The sequence below is a fragment of the Quercus suber genome, unplaced genomic scaffold (genome assembly GCF_002906115.3).
Source record: "Quercus suber isolate HL8 unplaced genomic scaffold, Cork oak 2.0 scaffold_28, whole genome shotgun sequence".
Classification (NCBI taxonomy): domain Eukaryota; kingdom Viridiplantae; phylum Streptophyta; class Magnoliopsida; order Fagales; family Fagaceae; genus Quercus; species Quercus suber.
Window position 1 is genome coordinate 2,257,878 of NW_027069493.1, and position 15,982 is coordinate 2,273,859.

General features: G+C 39.1%; 2 protein-coding genes across 2 annotated transcripts; both read left to right on the forward strand.

The window, feature by feature from the left end:
* Positions 1–1,407: 1,407 nt before the first annotated feature.
* LOC112021044 (uncharacterized protein At4g02000) lies at positions 1,408–2,142 on the forward strand. The gene has a single exon (XM_024053608.1). The coding sequence runs from the start codon at positions 1,408–1,410 to the stop codon at positions 2,140–2,142; it is 735 nt and encodes a 244-aa protein (XP_023909376.1).
* A 5,361-nt stretch (positions 2,143–7,503) lies between these two features.
* Positions 7,504–14,409, forward strand: LOC112021027 (ABC transporter C family member 3). The gene is made up of 10 exons (XM_024053595.2): positions 7,504–9,912; positions 10,262–10,348; positions 10,477–11,121; positions 11,416–11,580; positions 11,908–12,202; positions 12,327–12,541; positions 12,675–12,980; positions 13,144–13,207; positions 13,290–13,529; positions 14,049–14,409. Exons 1-10 carry the CDS (start codon positions 7,519–7,521, stop codon positions 14,159–14,161), a joined length of 4,524 nt encoding a protein of 1,507 aa, XP_023909363.1. The 5' UTR covers positions 7,504–7,518; the 3' UTR covers positions 14,162–14,409.
* The last annotated feature ends 1,573 nt before the right edge of the window (positions 14,410–15,982 follow it).

Here is a 15,982-nt window from a genome sequence, read left to right on the forward strand (position 1 = left end):
TTTATTTTACATTTATCAATTAAAAAAAAATCACAAATCATAACAAATATCACCTCAAAACTTACAAAAAAGTAATGAAGTTTATTCTGTCCTACACTTAATGTTTATCAAAAAAAAAAAAACACATGTATTGAATCTATTGATAAATCAACTCCCCCTTCCGTTCCAATCAGTCTCCTTACAGGTTCACACCTTTTATGGAACAAAAATATAATGAAACAGAAAATTTCATAATTTTTTAGAACCGTTGAATTGGAATGTTATGATTGATAAAATGAACAAGGCATTTCTTAAATGAGAAATGTCTATTGTATACACTCACACTAAAATTGTGACTTGAGGTTATATTTTCAATGGAAAAATTGTAACTTCAAGTTATGATTTTTGTGCAAAAGTGATAAGTATGTGTACTATGTGTATGAAATAGACATTTCTTTTCTATAATTAACCTTCCACCAATTATAAGTTCAAAATTTGACAAGTTCAAAAAAAAGATTGGGGAAAATTTATGGACACAATGTGGATGACTTTGAAACGATGAGAAAAAAAAATAGTAAATCCAAATAAAAATGATACATAGTGTGTGTTTGACATGATGAAATTTGCCAACTTATTTTACTACTCAGCTTATTTTTTATACTATTCATGAGTCTCACAGCACTTTTTGGTACTATTCATGAATTCTACTGTATTATTTCAACTAACTTTTACATTTATCTACAGTACTTTCAGCAAAAAATTTTCAATTTCAGCAAAATATACGGATCCTAAACAAACCCATAGTGTGCGTTTGGCTCCAGCTTAAAAAGTTAGCTTATTTTATTATTCAACTTATTTTTGCTACTATTCATAACCTCACTGCACTTTTTGGTATTATTCATAGATCTTACTGTACTATTTCAGCTAACTTTTACCTTTATCTATAGAACTTTCAGCAAAATAAGCGGATCCCAAACAGATGCATTTGGCTCTAGCTTAAAATGTCAGCTATTTTACTATTCAGCTTATTTTACTATTCAGCTTATTTTTGTTACTATGTATGCGCTTTATGGTATTTTTTTGTACTATTCATAAGTCTTATTGTACTATTTGAACTCATTTTTACTTTTATCTATAATATTTTTAATAACAAATTTTTAATTTTAATAAAATAAGTGAATTTAGAATAGACTCATAATGACTCATAATCAGCCGACTCATTGCACTCAACGTGAACTCTCACTAATTCAAACAAGCACGAATAACCTTTTTTTAGGAATGGAGTGCTCTCATGCGTTCTAGCATGTAGTAGCAGTGAGTGGTCTTGCAGCCTTTCCTTGCAAGAGTCTTATGACCTCCCAAGTGTGGTGAGGCCAGTGTAGGTACCCCTGTTTTCTTTGGTGTAAAACAGAGTGGGTGGGAAATAAAATGGCAGATGAGCTAGAGGCTCTTTGGAGCAAGTTAACGGTCACAGAAGAGGAGGGAGAAGGCATAGAGCTAGGCAGTGATAGCACGAAGGCAGCGAGAGAAATAGGGAAAAACTGCCTGGTTATGAAGATATTAACGCAGCGTATTATCGGCCTAGAAGCTCTACGAAAACACTTGAAAATGATATGGAAGCCTAAGAAGGGTTTACAGGTCTCCGAAATAGGAGAGGAAATGTATTTGGCAGAATTTGGTGATGGCAGAGATAAAAGGAGGATCTTGGAGATGTGCCCCTGGAGCTACGAGAAGCAGTTAATACTGCTACAAGATTTTGAAGGTGAGCGAGTTCCTAAGGAGATTACCATCAAATGGAGTCCGTTCTGGGTGCAAATTTATAACCTCCCTTTGAAGAGTATGACTCGAGAATCGGGCATAGAGATCGGAGCAAAGATAGGGAGGGTGCTGGATGTTGACGTGCCTGAAAATGGGGTACATTGGGGCAAGTTCTTACGAGTAAGGGTACAAATCGACGCAACGAAAAGACTGGTAAGAGGAAAAAGAGTTACGATTGAAGGAGGGGAGAGCAGGTGGGTTTTTTTCAAGTACAAGAGATTACCAAACTTTTGCTACAAATGTGGGAGGTTGGACCACGGGGAAAAGGATTGCTTAGAAAAAACAAATCTGATGAATGGAGAAGGGGAGGGATGTTTGCAGTACGGAGCATGGCTGAGGGGCTAGCCGAGTAGGAGGGGAGGAAGGGAACCAGTCAAAATAGGTGAAGAAGTCAGGCCGGAGATTAGGCCGGAGCCAAGTACGCACGGCATGGAAACTCTCCGACGTAGGGACATGCCGGAGTTAGGTGAGAATCACGTGAACAAGCAGAATCTTTGTCAGAAGGTGGGGCATAGCGACAAGACAAAGAGACTTGGGGCAGTAAATCAAGAAAGTAAAACCTTTCATGGTGAGGGCAAAGTCAATCTACCACAAGGAAAAGAGAACGAGAGCTTAACTCAAAACAGAAAGGATTCTTTGGTGGACTCACTGCCCCATGCAGACCTAGAGAGAGGCATACATCGGGAGAAATCAAAAATAGAGGAGGGATCAGGGATGGGAGAGGAAAGGCTGAACATGATGGAAATTTGTGGGGAAACGAGCCCAAAGGAAAATGACTCAAAGGCTTGCGTCGAAGGTAACTCAAGCCCATTGGCAATGAGTTTTATTCAAGAAAAAGTTTGGGTGGCTAAACCTTTAGGCCCTAATAGTGGGCACTGGAAGCATTTGGTAAGGACAAATAATAACAAAGCCCAAAGGTCAAGACTAGCCCGGATAACACAAACACAAAGAGAAAGGGGTATGTTCTTTTACAGGAGCTTGATCCCAACGCGCTGAGCACCAAACGAAAAAAGGGGCTGAACAAAGAAGAGAGTGAAGCAGACATGAGAATATGGTTAGCGGTGAGGCGGTGCCTGCTACGCAGCACCGCCGAGCCAAATGAGTGTGTTATCTTGGAATTGCCGGGGGTTAGGGTCTCCTCCGGCAATTCGTACACTCACCGAAGAGGTGAAAGGCAAAAACCCCGTGGTGGTGTTCTTGGCAGAGACAAAAGCAACCACAAACAAAATGAAGGGCTTTCAACACAAACTGGGTTTTACTCAAGGAATCATTGTTCCGAGTGATGGAAAAAGCGGTGGGTTAGCACAGCTTTGGCGAGAAGGGACGGGTATAAGATTCAAAAGTTGCTCGCACTCTCATATAGACGTAGTGGTTCACGGCGAAGGCAAGGGAGGTCCATGGAGGATTACGGGTTTTTATGGACATCCAGACACGAGCAAATGGCAGAGTTCATGGCAGCTTCTCGATTCTTTGAAAGGTCAATGTGTGATGCCGTGGGTGGTTTGTGGGGATTTCAACGAAATTTTGCACTTGGATGAGAAGACGGGTTGGAAGGAGCGTGATGCAGATCAGATTAAAGAGTTCAGAGAGGTATTAAGCAGGTGTGGCTTATTTGATTTGGGTTTTATGGGTCAGAGATTTACTTGGTGTAACTGATGGTTTGGGGAGCAACGCACTTTGCTACACTTAGACAGAATGGTAGCTAATGAGGCTTGGGTTTAGATCTTCCCTGAGGCAAAGGTTCATCATATTTCGATGTCGGCTTTAGATCACTGTCTTTTGGCGATGTTTCTTAATAGGAATCAGCCCCACAAATGGAGAAAAAGGAGATTCTACTTTGAAGCAATGTGGGTGAGAGAGGAGGAATGCAAGGAGGTAATTGAGTCGGCTTGGGATCCGTATGTAGAGGACTCAGTCCGACCTATTCAACAATGACTAGAGAGATGCCAAACCGAACTCAAGTGCTGGAATGAAAGAAAATTCGGCAATGTGTATAAAATCCTAAAACAAAAACAAGCCAGGTTGCAACTCTTAGAATCTCTCAATTTACTCCATGAAATAGCTGAGGAAATTCAAGCCATTCGAAAAGAGATTAATGAGCTTCATACCAGGGAAGAAGTTATGTGGCAGCAGAGGTCTCGAGTGCTTTGGTTGCAAAATGGAGACAAAAACACGAAATTTTTTCATGCCACCGCTAGCCAAAGACAAAGGAAAAATAGAATTGGGGGTTTGATGGATGAGGGGGGTGTATGGCATGAGAAGCAAAAGGCAACAGAGAAGCTAATCCTCCAGTATTTCTCTGCAATCTTTAGCTCAAATCAACCATTGGGTTTTGATGCAAGTATGGAAGCAGTGGACAAAAGAGTGACCCCCAAAATGAACGAAGAGCTGATAAAAGAATTTAAGGCAGTTGAAGTATGGCGAGCGCTCCAACAAATGCATCCAACAAAATCACCCGGGCCTGACGATATGTCCCCCATCTTCTACCAAAAATATTGGGATGTCGTAGGAGCTAGTGTATCAAACTGTGTATTACATGTTCTTAACTCAGGGGTGATGCCAAAGGGAATAAATGATACATATATATGCTTGATACCAAAAACCAAAAATCCCCATAAGATAACTGAATACCGTCCAATCAGCCTATGCAATGTAATTTATAAGTTAATATCGAAGGTCCTGGCGAATAGGCTGAAAAAAATTCTGAATGTAGTGATTACTGAAGCACAAAGTGCTTTTGTGCCGGGGAGGCTTATAACAGATAATGTGATGGTGGCCTTTGAAACCATGCACTCTATTGCCAAAAAAAGAAAGGGGAAGGAAGGGCTAATGGCCATCAAATTGGATATGAGTAAAGCCTACGACAGGGTTGAATGGGCTTACCTTGAGTCAATGATGCGTAAGTTGGGGTTTAATGATAGGTGGATCTCTTTGATCATGATGTGTGTAACAACGGTGTCCTATTCGGTACTCATTAATGGGGAACCAAGGGGTAGCATTATTCCTTCGAGAGGCTTATGCCAAGGGGATCCTATATCCTCGTATTTGTTTGTATTGTGCGCTGAAGGGTTGTCAGCAATGATTAAATGAAAGGAAGCCATGGGATTGATTAAGGGGGTGGCTGTAAGTAGACAAGCACCGTTGATCTCGCACTTGTTTTTTGCAGACGATAGCATCATTTTTTGTAGAGCAACAATGGAGGAATGCAAGCAAGTGGCCTTGGTGTTGGATACCTATGAGAAAGAGTCGGGGCAGAAGCTCAATAGGGATAAAACTTCATTATTTTTCAACAAGAACACAAGTGAGGAAATCCAAAATTTCGTGAAGGAAATATTCGGGGCCCAAATTGTCCAACAACATGAAAGATATTTGGGGTTACCTCCAATGGTTGGGAGGGGTAAAAAGAAGGCTTTTAACCGCATTAAAGACCAAGTGGGTAGGAAAATAGTGGGTTGGAAGGGGAAGTTACTGTCAAATGCTGGAAGGGAAATACTCATAAAAGCAGTTGCACAGGCTACACCAACTTACACAATGAACTGCTTTAAGCTCCTTGACTCTTTGTGCTCGGAAATAAACTCTATGGTTGGAGGTTTTTGGTGGGGAAAGAAAGAGAAGGAAAGGAAGATTGCCTTGGTATCCTGGAAGAATTTATGCAAACCGAAGGTAGAAGGAGGTATGGGATTTCGAGATTTAAAAGCTTTCAACCTTGCGCTCCTAGCAAAGCAAGGATGGCGGATATTGCAAAATCCAACCTCCTTAGTTCACAGAGTGCTCCAAGCAAAATACTTTGCCAAATCTTCTTTTATGGAAGCTCAGGTAGGGAAAAATCCCTCCTACATTTGGAGAAGTTTGTTGGCTGCTAGACCAGTGGTGCAGGAAGGGGCAAGGTGGTGTGTGGGTGATGGTAGAAGCATCAAAATTTGGGATGACAGGTGGTTGCCCTTCACGGAGTCAAGCAGAGTGGTCTCACCACGACCATCACTGGAAGTGAATGAGAAAGTGGAAGGTCTAATTGTATGGGATAGAGCTGAATGGAACGTTGAAAGGGTGAGGAGCATCTTCCTTCCCCATGAAGCCGAGGCTGTCTTAAGCATCCCAATCAACCCCATGAACCCGACAGACTCATAGGTATGGGCTAAGACTGCAGATGGTATTTTCTCGGTCAAGAGTGCCTATAAAGATGCAGTCAAGTACCTTTTAGACACAAATGGAGGTGATGCTAGTCCAGGCTGCTCGACAACTCCAAAATGGCAGCAATATGGAAGATGATATGGAACTTAAAGTGCCCAAATAAAATCAAGCACTTCATGTGGCGTGCATGCAAGAATGTTCTCCCTACAAAACAGTGCCTAATGCATCGAAAAGTCTTGCTGGAGGATAGGTGTGATCTATGTAAGGAAAGTGAATCTTCAGGCCACATCTTGTGGGGGTGTCACATTGCAAGGGAAGCCTGGAACGAAACAAGTCTCAAGCTTGATAGTCCAAGTCGATCGCCAAAGGAGTTCATTGATGTTGTCTGGTTGTTGATGGGGACACCTGGAGAGAAAAGTTGGGAGGAGTTTGCTATCATGGCTTGGCTTTTGTGGAATAATAGAAACTATGTAAGGCACAGAGGCAGTTGCAAAAGTGGGAAGTCCATTGCTTGGAAAGCTAGAAAATATGAGACAGAGGTGCGTGACTCCCTACCAATCCAAGGTAAAGCTGCTCCAACTACCTCCCGGACAGAGCGCTGGGTTCCTCCCCTCCCTGGTAAGTACAAAGTTAACATAAATGCTGTTGTGTTTAAGGAACAAGGCTGCTGTGGGGTTCGTGTTGTAATTAGGAATGATAAAGGGCAACTGATGGGTGCCATGAGCAAACGGGTTGAATTCCCTTGGGCAGCTCTAGAGGCAGAAGCTAAAGCTGCTGAGATAGGAGTTTGTTTGGCTTGGGATTTGGGACTGAAGGACATAGAGGTGGAAGGGGACTCCGTTGGTTGCTCAAGCACTTAAAGGCTCAACACCACCTGCCTTACCTATTCTGAAGATTGTGGAAGGAGTGAAGAGGTACCTTAGAAATTTCAACTTTTGGACAGTTGCGCACACTAGAAGAATTAACAATGTAGCCGCTCACCTGCTAGCTAAATCTGCTAGGAATTTATTTGATTGTGTAATATGGGTTGAGGACACTCCTCCCATTATTGAAACTCAAATCTTGAAAGATGTAATTTCAATGGACATTGGTCCGAATTAATGAAATCCAGTCATGTTTACAATAAAAAAAATAAATAAATAAATAATCAGCCGACTCAAAAGTACGATAAAAATAACGACACAAAAGGCAAAGTGGAAAGACTAAAAAGACTGTTATTATTATTTTTTTCCAAAAATATTATTGTTACATCGCACTGCACTTCCCGCCGGAAAGACACTAAAAACTAAGCTTTTATTTTGTCTCACACGCTGCCGATTTTGGGGCCACCATCCAACACGTTAGTCTTGGTCCGCACGGTACACTTGTTAATTTTTATACAATATGTCCAAGGAAAACAACCTTTTCTCAGTTTTCTGTATCTTTATTCTCTACCAGTCACATTTTTTCTTCTGGCCACTTGTTCCGTTCTGTTCTATATATAATATATATGTTGACGAAACATATTAGGCCATCTAAAGTTTATCAAGTCTTGCACACCCATCTTCTCCTGCAGAAACTGAAACACCCCCACAAAAGCAGCACAAAATTATGGAACTTACTGACTCTTCAAACCACGGTATGTCAATCTTGTTCTCAAACTACTACTCTTCACTCATGTACTCGGGTACTGATTTTCTCATGAAACCAGTTTTTCTACGTTGGTTTTCTGGTTCTTTACACCTGGTATTGTTATTTGTGTTGTTTATCTCATGGGTGTGCAACAAATTCAAAGTGGCTCATAGTGAAGGTTCAAAGGAAAGGTTTAAGAACAGCAAGAGCTTGTGCTATAAACTGGCTCAAATTTGTTGTTTGGGTGTTTCTGTGTTTAGTCTAGTGTTGTGCTTATTGAGTTACTTTTATTGGTATAGAAATGGTTGGTCTGATGAAGGGTTAGTGACCCTTTTCGATTTAGCGCTTAGAACACTTGCTTGGGGTACACTTTGTGTTTACCTGCGTACCCAGTTGTTTAATTCAGGTGAGTCAAAGTACCCTTTTTTATTGAGAGTTTGGTGGGGTTTCTTTCTCTGCATTTCTTGTTATTATCTTATCATTGATGTTGTTCTTTATAAAAAACATGTTAGTTTACCAGTTCAAAATTTAGTATCCGATATTGTCTCTGTTGTTTCGGGTTTGCTTTTCTGTTATGTGGGGTTTTTTGGGAAGAATGAGGGTGAAGATACCCTTGTTGAAGAACCTCTTTTGAATGGGGATTCTAGTAATGAAGCTGAGTCAAGTAAGTCCAAGGGGAATGAAAATGTAACCCCTTATTTGAATGCTGGATTTTTCAGCATTCTTACTTTTTCTTGGATGGGTCCTTTAATTACAATTGGCAATAAGAAGACATTAGACCTTGAGGATGTTCCTCAACTTTGTCCTAGTGATAGTGTATTTGGGGTCTTTCCAAATTTTAAAAATAAGCTTGAGGCAGAGTGTGGTACAAGTAATGGGGTGACCACACTGAAGCTGACAAAGGCGTTAATCTTCTCGGCTTGGAAAGAGGTTCTCTTGACAGCCTTCCTTGTGATTATGAACACATTGGCTTCCTATGTTGGACCATATTTTATTGATACTTTTGTTCAATACCTCAATGGGCGACGGAGCTACAAAAATGAGGGCTATGTTCTGGTTTCAGTGTTCTTTGCTGCAAAACTTGTGGAATGCCTCACAGAGACGCACCGGATCTTTAGGGTGCAGCAAGTTGGAATTAGAGTCCAATCAGTATTGATCATAATGATATATAATAAAGGTCTAACCCTTTCATGCCAGGCAAAGCAGGGCCACACTAGTGGGGAGATCATCAATTTCATGACTGTTGATGCTGACAGAATTGGTGATTTCAGTTGGTATATGCACGAGACGTGGATGGTTCTTGTTCAAATTGTTATTGCATTGTTAATTTTGTATAGAAATATTGGGCTCGCTTCAATTGCGGCTTTGGTTGCAACCGTATTTGTGATGTTGGCCAATGTTCCTTTGGGCAAATTACAAGAGAAGTTTCAGGACAAGATAATGGAATCAAAAGACAAAAGGATGAAGGCAACGTCTGAGATTTTAAGGAACATGAGGATTCTAAAGCTCCAGGGATGGGACATGAAGTTTCTGGCTAAAATCATGAAGCTCAGGAAGACCGAGGCAGGGTGGCTGAAGAAGTATGTTTACACTTCGGCAATGACCTCTTTTGTCTTCTGGGGTGCCCCCACATTTGTGTCTGTGGTCACTTTTGGTACTTGCATGTTGATGGGGATCCCACTTGAGTCAGGGAAGATATTATCTGCACTTGCGACGTTTAGTATTCTTCAGGGGCCCATCTGCAGTCTTCCAGATACAATCTCAATGGTAGTTCAAACTAAAGTGTCCCTTGATCGAATTGCATCCTTCCTTCGCCTTGATGACTTGCAGCCTGACGTGATAGAGAGGCTTCCAAGAGGTAGTTCCGATACAGCAATAGAGATTATTGACGGGAAATTCTCTTGGGATTTATCATCCTCAAATCCAACATTAAAAGACATAAATTTGAAACTTCAACATGGCATGAGGGTTGCTGTTTGTGGGACTGTTGGCTCAGGCAAGTCAAGTTTGCTTTCCTGTATTCTGGGAGAAGTACCCAAGATATCTGGGACTGTTAAGTTGTGTGGAACAAAGGCCTTTGTTGCTCAGTCACCTTGGATACAAAGTGGCAAGATTGAAGAGAACATATTGTTTGGTATGGAGATGGAAAGAGAAAAGTACGAGACGGTCCTTGAAGCATGTTGCTTGAAGAAAGACCTAGAAATTCTCCCATTTGGTGATCAAACAGTCATTGGTGAGAGGGGAATCAATTTGAGCGGTGGGCAGAAGCAAAGGATCCAAATTGCACGTGCTTTGTACCAAGATGCTGATATCTATCTGTTTGATGATCCTTTTAGTGCTGTGGATGCTCATACAGGATCCCACCTATTTAAGGTAATTTATTTTCCTAATCTAAAACTGTTACATTGTGTTAAATGAGTTTTCTTTATCGTTAATATGTACATATTGTTGTTTTTGTTTTATAATATTAATTAGTAACACAAGCATCTAATGGGTTTTGAACCCACGACCTACCACCCATTTCAATGCGAGAAGTGTCATTTAGGTTAGAGCTTATTGACTATTTTGTACATAAATTTGTTTATTTACACATTTGAAGATGGTTTTTTGTGTGTGATATGCGGTACTTCAAAATCCATGCAGTAGCATTGCATTTTGTTTGTTTTGTTTTCTATATTTGTTGCATAACTTCTTTTAAATTATATGTACTTCTATATGGCAGGAATGTTTACTTGGTCTTTTGAGGTCAAAAACAGTTGTTTATGTTACTCATCAAGTGGAGTTCTTACCTGCTGCTGATCTTATATTGGTGAGCTATTCAAATTTAGTTTTTTTTTTTTTTTTTCCTTTTCTTTTTTGTTTTTTTCCCCAGCCTTTCATTTATGAACATAATTTCCCTCTTATCTACTGTGAACTTAACTTAGAACTTGTTGTTAGGTCATGAAAGACGGTAGGATTACCCAAGGTGGAAAGTACAGTGATATTCTCAATTCAGGAACTGATTTTATGGAACTTGTGGGAGCGCATGAGAAAGCTTTGTCAGCACTTGATTCCACTGAGGCGGGGTCAGTTTCTGAAAGTACAAGCGAGGAAGCCGGAAATATGGCTAGTACTAATGGGGTTGTGCAGAAACAAGAAGATAAAGATGTTCAAAATGGTAAAGCAGATGATGCAGTTGGGTCAAAAGGACAGATTATCCAAGAAGAAGAGAGAGAGAAAGGTAAAGTTGGTCTATCAGTCTATTGGAAATATATCACTATGGCATATGGAGGAGCTCTTGTGCCAATTATATTGCTGGCACAAGTTCTCTTTCAGACCCTTCAAATTGGAAGCAATTATTGGATGGCCTGGGCATCTCCCATCTCACAGGACGTGAAACCTGCAGTCAGTAGCTCCACCCTAATTATTGTCTTTGTTTCTTTGGCCATTGGAAGTTCTTTTTGCATCCTTGTGAGAGCCATGCTTATTGGAACAGCTGGCTACAAGACTGCCAGTCAACTCTTCAGTAAGATGCACTTCTGCATTTTCCGTGCACCCATGTCATTTTTTGATGCCACTCCAAGTGGACGAATCATAAGCAGAGTAAGTGGAAAAATGCGTTTGATGGTTCTTTATTGGGTGCTTCTGGCTTAGTTTGCACGATTTTTTTTTTAATATATAGCTTTGTTCTTCATTTTATGTAATTCTTTTTTTTTTCTTCTTCTTCTTCTTCTTCTTCTTATCTCTCTCTCTCTCTCTCTCTCTCTCTCACACACACACACTCACACACATTCACACACACACACAGACATTTGCACATTGAAAAATAAATATTCTTTCAGATAAATATAATAGGTTTAAAAATATTTATTAAATAAACTGTATGCTTCCTTGCAGGCTTCTACAGACCAAAGTACAGTGGATTTGAGGATGCAATATGTAGTTTCATCATTTGCCTTTTCAATGATCCAGCTCCTTGGAATTATTGCAGTAATGTCTCAGGTTGCATGGCAAGTTTTCATTGTTTTTATCCCTGTGATTGCAACCTGTATCTGGTATCAGGTATACCATCTTACTTTGTCAGAATATTTTCTTAAGAAATACAGAAAAATAGCTTGATCACATGACATCTCATCGAGTTTCTTGATTAATGAATACTTGTTGAACAATGTGTTTCCATAAGATTGATGTTTTACAAGTTTCTAGATTGTTGTGTATTTTTCCGTGCCCTTTTATACTACAATTTTCAGAATTTTTTGGGGTTAGAACTATGGAAGATCTACTAATTATAATCCTCAATCAAACCCAACTCCCATTGTAATATTACAGTGTATTATTGTCATTTTCTTTTGTGGAGAGAGTTGTTCACACAAACTTGTTATCATGCAGCAATATTACATACCTTCTGCAAGGGAACTATCTAGATTAGTCGGAGTGTGCAAAGCTCCAGTGATACAACATTTTGCTGAAACATTATCGGGGGCATCAACCATCAGGAGCTTTGATGAAGAATCAAGATTTAGGGACAAAAATATGAAACTTGTAGATGCAAATTCTCGGCCAAGGTTCAATATAGCTGGTGCGATGGAGTGGTTGTGCTTCCGCTTGGATGTATTATCTGCAATCACATTTGTCTTCTCCTTGGTTTTCTTAGTCTCTATACCAGAGGGAGTCATTGATCCCGGTTAGTATTTACCATCTAGTGTCTGCTAACAGTCCTCGCTCTTGATTGAATCTGTAAAGGAACTCAAACCATACTTTTCTAATTGTATTTCTTTTTTGTTTCTTTGCTTTCCTTTCTCCTAAAGGCATCGCGGGCTTAGCTGTGACATATGGACTTAATCTAAACATGTTGCTAGCCTGGGTAATATGGAGTCTTTGCCAAATGGAGAACAAAATTATATCAGTAGAGAGAATTTTTCAATACAGTAGTATCCCAAGCGAGCCGCCACTTGTGATAGAAGAACGTCGGGCAGATCATTTTTGGCCATCACATGGAGAAGTTGATATTCGTGATCTCCAAGTCAGTTCTTAGTTTTTTATCACCAAATAAAATCATATTATGCATACGGTTTGTTCATGGCTTTGATTTTTTTTTTTTTTTTTTTTTTTTTTTATTTATATGTATATTAATTAATGCTAATGGTGCAATTTAGGTACGGTATGCCCCACACATGCCACTTGTACTACGTGGCCTCACATGTACTTTCCCTGGAGGACTGAAAACCGGCATTGTAGGGAGAACAGGTAGTGGTAAATCAACTCTCATACAAGCACTTTTCCGGATTGTTGAACCTGCTGCTGGTCAGATAACGATAGATGGCATCAACATTTCCTTGATTGGACTACATGATTTGCGATCAAGACTAAGCATTATCCCTCAGGATCCAACCATGTTTGAAGGGACTGTAAGAAGCAATCTGGATCCACTTGAAGAGTACACAGATGAACAAATTTGGGGGGTAGGTTGGTTTCTGTTTTGGTAATTGAATGAATTCTCTCTTTATTACATTTTCCTCATAAATCAGGCGTGCACTACTTTCAGGATTTCTAGTCAATAGATGGGATCCGCTAATGCTATTTATATAAGTTTTGGTTATAATTTTTCCCCTTATATTGTTTTAGGCTTTGGATAAGTGTCAACTCGGAGATGAAGTTAGAAAGAAAGAAGGAAAACTGGATTCTACAGGTTTGCCTTTGCAACTGCTTATGTCAAATATTTAGAGCTATGTTGTGGAAATATATTGCTTATATTCTTATAAATGATGCAGTTAGTGAGAATGGAGAAAATTGGAGTGTGGGTCAGCGGCAGCTGGTATGCCTTGGCCGTGTGCTGCTTAAGAAAAGTAAGGTATTGGTGCTTGATGAAGCTACTGCATCCGTTGATACTGCTACAGATAATCTGATTCAGCAGACCCTCAGGCAACATTTTTACAACTGTACTGTCATTACAATTGCACATCGGATAACTTCTGTTCTTGATAGTGACATGGTTTTGCTACTAAGTAATGGTTAGTATGACCAAATGTTTTTATTTTACTACTGTTTCTGCTCGTATGGTTCTGTCATAATTAGAATGATTTCATTGTAATCCTCTAGTGCGGTGGAATGGAAAGTGTGAAAAGGCTGCATATCATTCTACTTGGACGCACTCCCTTAAATTTATATAGGGTTCCTTGAATTCTCAATAAAGACTTTGGAATCCACTAGATTAGAGACAATAAACTGACTGAACTTCTATTGATATAATATGATTATCGTTTTACAGATTACTGGCTTATTTAAATGCTTCCAAAAGCTTATTTTCCTGGCAAAAACATTTCTAAACAAATTCTAAATGATGCACACCAAAATAGGACTCTAATTTGACTAGAAAAGCCTTCAAATTACATAAAATGAAGGAAATAAAACCCAACTCGTAAAACTTCGAAAATTACATGAAAATATCAAATGTATTAACAAATGATAAAAATAGACCTTATGTTTTGACTTACATTATATGGCTTAGAAACTCTTCAATCTTTGTGCAGGGCTTATTGAGGAATATGGTTCTCCAACAAGATTGCTTGAAAACAAATCATCATCTTTCGCTCAACTTGTAGCAGAGTACACTGTGAGGGCAAATTCGAGTTTTGGAAAGTAAAGTGGATCATGCTTATTTGTGCTCAATTTGACTCTGGCAAGTTTGTTGACGATGACGAAAATTCAGTGATTCTGTGAGAAGGATATCAGTGAGATTTTGCTAACCTGGCTAGTGGTTGGTTTGTGTTTTATGGGGTACATTTAGTACATTTCAGATAGGAGATGATCATAATAATGGTTATTGATTAGATTATTTTGTTGTAACTTTTAGGCTTGAAATTAAACCTGTGTTTTTGGCATATTTTAGTATTTTACGTCTACCAAGTGTGCCAACAAAGATGGGTTCAGCTTGTTAGAGTTTTAAGAGCATTTATCCTTTATTTTTACCAGCCATAGAAACATGAAAATAGTAAATAAGACTTATAAGTGTTAGTCCAAACTCTTCTTAAAATAATGTGATTATGTCTACTCTTCTTAAAAAATTTATTACACGCCGTATTACACACATCGTACACATATTTCATTTAATATATATTGTAAGAACTAGTTTTGGAACCTAGGCCCACCAAGACCAGTAGAAACTAGCCCAAAACAATAAATTTGCCAGAGAGTAGATCTTACAAGCAAACTACTAAACTAAATGCAGGCCTTAGATAGATTGGGTTCAAGACAATAGGATTAAACAAACAAATCAACAAAAATATCACTCCTCGGTCTAGTCCAAGGACAAAATGTTCTCATATTGATCAAGTTTTTCTATCTACAAAGTATTCTTCTCTTTTTCTTTTCTCTCTTTTCAAGATTGCATGCCCATTTTTTTATGGAGGTCATTTCTTTATATAGTCCCTTCCCAATACATGTCGGCCTTCCACTTGTTCAATTTCTAGGAAATCCCTTGGATACTTGTCCCATCAAGGTCCTCCTTGAGGTAATAAGAAGGGCTGTGAGCTGGGAAGACACTGTTCAGGTGTCATTTATCTATAAATGCGGCTAGTTCAGTTGGTGCAGTGCATTTAATGTGATGGTGGCAATCACATTCCCAAATACTTCTCATTTTCTTTGCTAATACGGCTGTGCTACTTCACCTAAAGCTTATCTTTCCAGAAGGGTTGACTTCCTAAAACACTCCCGAACTGCCTCTGTTCCTCGGGAACCTCGGCTACTACGTCAGTTTCCTCTTTTCTCCTTGACCTTCTGACCTATGTTTTCATCTACCCTTTAACCATCCTCTGGTATCTGATCGTCCTCAGACATGGCCCATAACCAAAAAAATGTGCTTGGATTACCTGCACACGCACACGCGCGCGCGCGCGCACACACACACACACACATTATGTTCTTTAATTAAATTTAAACACGTGGTTGTATTGGTCAATAAAGTACATACAATGTTATCTCTTACAAAGAAATCAAAATAACTGTGCTTAAAAATATATTACTAGTCACAGCCATAACTATTTTGTAATTGTAGTATAATGTATAATTTGTTCTCTAAAAGTTGTTCAAAAAAATTTGTTCTTCCTTAAAATTAAACAATTTCTAAAAGTATTTCATCTTTCTTTCTCTACCAATATATCTTCTTTTTTTCTTTTTTCTTTTTTTTTCCTTTTTCTTTTTACTGAATAATCTCTACCAATATATTATTGTTAGAAATAAAGTCTAATTGGAATGTGTAAAGTTTGGGCAATGAAAAGGTTATTTGGAATGTGTAAAGGCTGAAATATGTAAAACCTATAGAGGAGATGTATGTCCATAATTGTACTCATTATTACAACCTTATCCCATAAACTCTACAAGTATTCTAAGGTCCTATATATGTGAGATTTCTTTACTGTTATTGTATACATCTAAGAGAGATCAAAAGAATTGTGGATGACCACTT